The sequence below is a fragment of the Orycteropus afer genome, unplaced genomic scaffold (assembly GCF_000298275.1).
Source record: "Orycteropus afer afer isolate SDZICR_OR568_19922 unplaced genomic scaffold, OryAfe1.0 scaffold00020, whole genome shotgun sequence".
NCBI classification, from domain to species: domain Eukaryota; kingdom Metazoa; phylum Chordata; class Mammalia; order Tubulidentata; family Orycteropodidae; genus Orycteropus; species Orycteropus afer.
The window spans coordinates 1,163,244-1,170,024 of NW_006921607.1; the positions used below are offsets into that span (position 1 = coordinate 1,163,244).

Consider the following 6,781-nt stretch of genomic DNA (forward strand, 5'->3'; position numbering starts at 1 on the left):
AACCGCCAGCCATCTGGTTAGCAGTCAAGTGGCTTAGCCACTGTGCTACCAGAGCTCCTGTTTCCTAAGAATAGCCTCTCTAAATCTTTGTCTGCTTTTTCTGTGGCTTACTTTTCAACATATTCTGGATGATAATCATTTGTTATATACATTGCAGATACTTCTTCCCAATCTGCCTCTTGACTTTTACATTTGTTTACAATGTTATTATTTCCTTACAGGTGTCCTCGCAGAGAGCCCAGTTGTCAGTGGGACTGACTGACAGCCACCTGGAGAAGCCCCGGCTCACCAATCTCTTAGAAATCTTTTTACTACCCGTCCTCTCTCAACTGTTCTGGAGGCTCTGACTCCTTACCTGTCTGCCCACCAGCACATTCCTGAGTATTCACTGCAAGTCTATCAAAGGCCAATTCCTCAGAGTTGGTTTCCTAGGGCACCCTCCCCCTAACAGGTCTAGGCCAAGGCTTTAGACCAGCTCACAGGGTAATCCTCGCACCAACCATTATAAGTAGATCCAAATAGATGTACACTGAAAGACAGTGTAAGAGTAAATTCAAAACAAGAAAAGGGAATTTTTCTATTTGCCAAAAGAAAAACAGATCTTTTTCTCTCTCCTTCTCAGACCATTTCATTACGAAAACTAGTGCTAGTACTTTCCTTTGTTCCTTTGATGTATATGTAAATCGTTCTGCAAGCTAAATAAACCTCTCATCAGCACTGCAACCAAGGAATAGTTTTCTAAAGGGCTGAGAGCCATCTCTCTGAAATGTAAACATCAAGGAAGACAGTGCTCCATCTCCCCACCATTTTGGGAGTTGAGGCAAGGTGCCTTGTGCCATGATGTAACCAGCTGCTTCTCATAAGATACATTTTATTTTTCCTTTGGACAAAGGCAATTAACTAACACAGATGGCCACCCAATTACCAGGTGAATTTAGATCAACTATGAAAGAACTTACAGCAAACAGTGCTGTCAAATCCTCTCACTGAAGACACATTATTGTTTATTTGAAGAACATGTCTGTAATAGTACATCTGCTTGGCTTTTTAAAAGGGTGAGATTTCTTTCTGTTTTTCCAATCTGAACAGATTGCCTGTGATGAGCCCTGTAATCTGACTGAATGCTTATTCAATAATATAACTTTTCTATCTTTTTTTTTAAACACTTGAGGAGAGTAATTTCTGGGTTAATAGGAGATTTTATTTTTAATTTTTCTCTAGCAATCACCATGATATATGTTTAAGTACTAACATAAACTACAGAACAATATATATAATATGTATAGTATATAGCATGGGATGGGAGCTCTGGTAGCATAGTGGCTAAGACACTTGACTGTTAACCAGAAGGCTGGTGGTTCAAACACACCAGCCACTCCTCAGAAGGAAGATGGGGCAATCTACTTCCATAGTGATACTGCCTTGGAAACCCAAAGAGGGGTCGCTATGAGTCGGGTCCGTATCTAAAACTGTCGAAAGATAAAGAAAATCTACTAAACACACACACACAAAATTTTTACCTCTATGAAGAACTAGAGATTAAAAAAAGGTATTCTAGTTTTTATTTTTTATACATCTATATTTAACTTTTTATAATGAGCATGCATTAACTTTTGTAATAAAAAATTACCAAAATAATTCACTGAAAAATATTCTCAAATATTTTTATGAATTGTCATTAAAAATATTTTTCACATTAAATTATTTCTCCTAAAATGATGTTACTTATATTTTTTTCTTAAAGGAGATCCCTATAAGCAATGTAGTTTTCCTGGTTTTATGCTTTGTAAGTAGGTAGTGAAACACTTGCTTCTAGATACACAGGCATCTTACCTGGACAGTGAATGAAGGACCAGTTGTATCGGCTGTCCTCTAGACACATGCTGGAATTGAGAAGGGGCTGTGGGTAGGAATTTCCTGTAGGGGCTTGTGAAGGCATCTTTACTGGTCCTTTATAGGAGCCCTCTAAGCATTTCCCTTTGCCAGTATTGCTGGGATCAGTACACCAGCCACAGCCTGGTTGCTCCAAACAATGACTACAGGTACAGTAGCCTGAACAATTTTCAGCTATAAAAACAACACAAATTGCAATTCATCATCAGATGTAGATTTAAATTCATTGCATTTAAATTAGTTTTTCTTTACTAGATCATGCAACTTCCATGAGCCAAAATTCCCACTCTATTGTCATCCTTCAAATGAGATAATGAAGTTGAAAAACCCAGTTATGGAGGCAACATTTGCATAGAGGAAAAGCTGTACAGACAGGAATGCATAGATAAGAAGTACACCAGGGATAGGGTATGGGAGGAGAGTTTTTTATTGTTAGGATTGTAATCTGCACGTGAAATCAAATGTGCACGGACTGTTGAGAGTACAATGAATCTGCTTTGTAAATCTGCACCCAAACCACAGTAAAAAAAATTTAACAACAACAAAACCCCAGTTATCTTGCTCAACAGAAACTCCTGCCCTTTTCTCTCAATCCCCAAAAGGTTAGAGGTCATCTAACTGGAAAGAACTTACTTTACAAATTAAGAGATTAATATACAGAGAGATATGATTTGAACAATATTACACAGAAGTTAGCAAATTACGTCTTGTGGTAGTTAAGGTTATGTGTCAACATGGCTGGGCCTGATTTGAGTGGCTGGGCAGCTGGATATAGTTATTCTCCACAGTGAGACTGGTAATCAACTCCATGGTGGAATCTACTGGAGCAGCTGCATTAGGGATGTGGTCTGCTTCCAGAAAAGCATTGAGAAAGGTCTTGGAGCTTTTTGGCACACCTGTATACTGCATGCAGCTGAGTCTTCATTTAGTAGCCTGCCATGTTTCCTGCTAATCTTGAGACTGTCTCTGGACTTGAACTAGTGGCCTGCTGTATTGTTTAGTAATATTGGGACTATGCCATTTTATTTGTCAACTTTGGGCTTGTTAGCCTCAGCAGCCAGCAGCTACCTGAGTGAAGACACACCTCCATCCAGCTCCACTGGGCTGGGAGCAAGAGGCACAGCTGAAGCCCAAGGCTGAGGGGCTTTCACCCAGGTGGCACTTCAACTCAGACTTCTAGACTCCCAAACTGGAAGAGAATAAAGTCCTGTTTGTTAAGACCACCCATTTGTGGTATTTTCTGTTAGAACAACAGGAAGTAACCAAAACGTCCGTATTCTGCAATCTCTCCTACATTTATTTACTTGAATCACTGTGCCTGATTCTGTAGAAAGGTTCTTATCAGGCAGGCATGTCTTAATGGCAGTGTCTAGACAGACTTGAAAAGAACAAGTCCAGTCTGATCCTGTGGTAGTTAAGGTTGTTTTCAACTTGGCTGGGCCTGGTTGAATTGCTGGGCAGCTGGAGGTAGTTATTCCCCATGATGAGACTGGCAATCAGCTCCATGGTGCAATCTGTCACGAACAGCTAAGTAGCTGTTTTAGGGATGTGGTCTGCTTCCTGTATATAAGGAGAAGCTTTGGGATTGGTCTCTAGCCTTTTGGCACTCTTGAACCCTGCATGTAGCCAAGTCATCGTTAACAGCCTGCCATGTCCTGCTGATCTTGGGACTTCACCTGGACTTGAATCAGTGGCCTGCCATGTTGTTTGGAAACATTGGGACTGTGCCTTTTTACTTCTCAACCTTGGGCTTGTCAACCTTAGCAGCCAGCAGCTGCCTGAGGGAAAAGCCTCCAGCTTCAGTGAGCCAGAAGCAGGAGGCAGAGCTGAAGCCCAAGGTTGGGGGGCTTTCACCCAGCCCCTAGAGCCTGGCACTCTGAACTCAGACTTAAAGCCTCCCAAACAATAAGAGAATAAACTCCTGTTTGTTCAAACCATTCCATTTGTGGTATATCTTCTGTCAGAGCTGCACTAGAGGTAACAGACAGATCCCTACAATGTTCAAAGACTGACAGCACTGCCCTGTGGCAAGTTTGGTTGGTCCCCACACAGGGCTCTGAAGAGTGCCTGGAGCTGACTTTTCACTTACGGGGGCAGCTGCTCATGGTATACCACTCCATACATTGGCCAAAAGGGAAAGAGGCGACATAGGCATTGGAGTCTACACACTGCCTCATGTTGCTGCACCACATGCACTCGGAGCTGCCGCTGGTACACTCTCCACACGCCGTTCTCAGGGCACATGGTGTCCGACACTGCTTAGCACTGTGGTTCGCTGGGAATTACATAGAAAAGAGACACTTAGAGCTCACACCATGTTAGTCAAGGCCAAAGACTTATTTAAATGTGTCTTGTGATCCATTGAAAGGAGCTCTGGTGGTGAGGTGCCTAAAGCATTTGACTGCTAACCAGAAGGTTGGCAGTTCAAACCCACCAACCACACCTTGTAAGTAAGATGGAGCCATCTGCTTCTGTAAAACCTCAGAAACCCAATGGGGATTGCTGTGAGTCAGACTCAACTCAATGGCAATGAGGTTTTGTAATCCATTTGTGTGCCATGAAATCAATTTAGTGGGTTACACTAGATGAAGGAGAAAATAGAAAACACTACCATCATCGTACATTGTTTATTCAACTGTATTTATACATTTTTTCTGGAAAAACAAACCAACCAACCCTGTTTTTCTTTTCAAACAGCATTAAGGGTAGAAATGAAAGAATAAGCTAGTCTTTTTCATTAGAGCATGTGTTCTACGCCCCTTAGGCTATAGGGGACCCAGGTGAACATCAGGGGTTTAGAATGCCCTTTTGAATCTGTGAAATCTTGTATTTTTTGAGGAAAAGGAATACAGCCTTCATTAAATTCTCCAAAGGTTCAGGATCTAAAAATGTTGAAAAGTGCTCCTATGGAAGTTTAAAAATCTTATTTTAAGGTGACTCCTATAATACTGTGAATTCCCTTCCATGCCTTTGTATTTCTCAGACAAATTAGTCTTTGAAAATGGGACATGATGTAAACTGAGTCCAGCCTCCCGAAAATACCTATGAAACTCCACCCACTGTTGGTGAGTAATGTCTGCAGGAGAAGGAAGAGTGGCTGGGGCTTGTCCTTGTGCTACAGAGGCTGCCCCTGGTTACTTCTCCAAGGTTTGGCCTTACATAGCCCAGAGGAGAGAAATTCAAACCAGTGATGCCACTCACATCAGCTCAGTTCAGTCCGGTGTCATACAGCTGCTCTCATCATTTCTCTCCTTGCTGATTGTTTTTATCTACTATTATCTACTGTTCCTACAGCTACCTAATTGCTTTTCTACTCTTTCATTTTTATTTTTTTGTTCTCTCTTTCACAGCTATTTTCTGCCAACACTAAGAAATTTGCTTAAGATTTGAGAGCAATTCTCAATTCTTTTTGTGATCAGTAAGCCAATCAATCTCATAATTAATTAAAATCTTAGGTTCACTGAGTATTGTTACCTACTTCTGTTTTTGCTTCTGGCTGAAACTATTTACAACCAGAGACTGTTTCTCTGTGCTTTTAAAATTCTTGGTTGTGCTCATATGCTTGAATATGCTCATATGCTTGTGTTCAGATGCTTAAAAAAAATCAATATTCCATGTTTTTCATGATTATTTCATGTCTTAACTTTTAACTGTGACTCCTACAGTTTTTTTTCCTCAATGATCTTCCAGTAACACATAATTCACCCATGCACTTACCAGGTCTTTCACAAACACTACCATTGAGTGGGTTGATGCAGGTTGCAGCCTTCAAGCCCCCAGTAGTGGGTTCTGACAAGATTCCACAGAACCCAGCATCACTGGGCTCGGATGGCATCCATTGTAGCAAACTATTCGTAAATGGGGACATATCTTCCCAGCACCAGTAGGACACATTGATCTTTCGTAGGCCAACCCATGGAGTCAAGGTGAGCTTGGACTATGGGCAAAACAGACACAACTATTAATATAATCAATCTCTTGGTCTAAATAGTCTTCTAGATAGAAACAACCAAGTTATATACACCTCCAAGACAGACACTGCCCCCTGCCTCAGCCATCACTTAGAATAGACCATCATTTTTGTGTTACATATCACGCATGGCACTTCAACATGAACATTTTACAAAGGACAAAAGAATAGCTCAGAGACGATAATATACTGTATTTCACAGAGGAATGACTAATAACAAAGCAATAATCAAGTTCCTAATTCCTACATCCTATAAACAGAGGACCTCCAAATTGGTTTAATAACTCACTTATTCATGAAAGCATCTCACCAATATTTATGAAGTATCTCTTACATGTCTATCCTCAGATCATTAACTAAGCCTATTTTCAGCCCTGGTCAGTTAAGATGATTAAAAGATTTTTACATGCAGCCAGGGGGTATCATTTGGCACTGCACTTAATAGGGAATATTTGAATAGGACAATGAATCCCTAGGACAGTCTGATTCCTGCACACCTGAAATGCCCTCAATGCAATTAAAAATTTTTTTTTTAAATCAAAGTAAAGTTTGGTCCAGAATGGAAAGATACTCCCGATTTTGGCAATTAAAAAAAAAAAGGTACGATGTTTTTGAGAGGAAATAATATATATGCTTATAAAAAGAACAAAAGCTAGTTATTTTAAGTTATAATAATGAGTGATGTTTATGTTCCTATTTTTATTGTTGATATTTTCTAAATTTCCTTTGAAATACATTTTATTGTTTAAGAAAGAAAACTGAGAGTTCGGGCAAGATGGCGGACGAGGCAGAAAGACTGCACAGACCCTCTTCAACAAAGAAAAGGGAAATCAATTAACACAGACACAGAAGATAATCCTGGACCCCTGAGCCTTGAAGGGAAGGATATAGAAGTGGACTAAACCCCAACTAGCAGAA

At 40.4% G+C, this 6,781-nt stretch overlaps 1 protein-coding gene across 1 annotated transcript in view; it reads right to left on the minus strand.

The window, feature by feature from the left end:
• Window positions 1-6,781, minus strand: part of ATRN (attractin) — a 267,433-nt gene that overhangs the window by 88,000 nt on the left and 172,652 nt on the right. Inside the window, exons 16-18 of the mRNA XM_007959994.2 lie at window positions 5,611-5,830; window positions 3,983-4,168; window positions 1,834-2,067 (exon numbers count right to left, since the gene is read on the minus strand). Of these exons, the coding sequence (XP_007958185.1) occupies window positions 1,834-2,067; window positions 3,983-4,168; window positions 5,611-5,830 (640 nt within the window). The remainder of the gene's footprint in view (window positions 1-1,833; window positions 2,068-3,982; window positions 4,169-5,610; window positions 5,831-6,781) is intronic.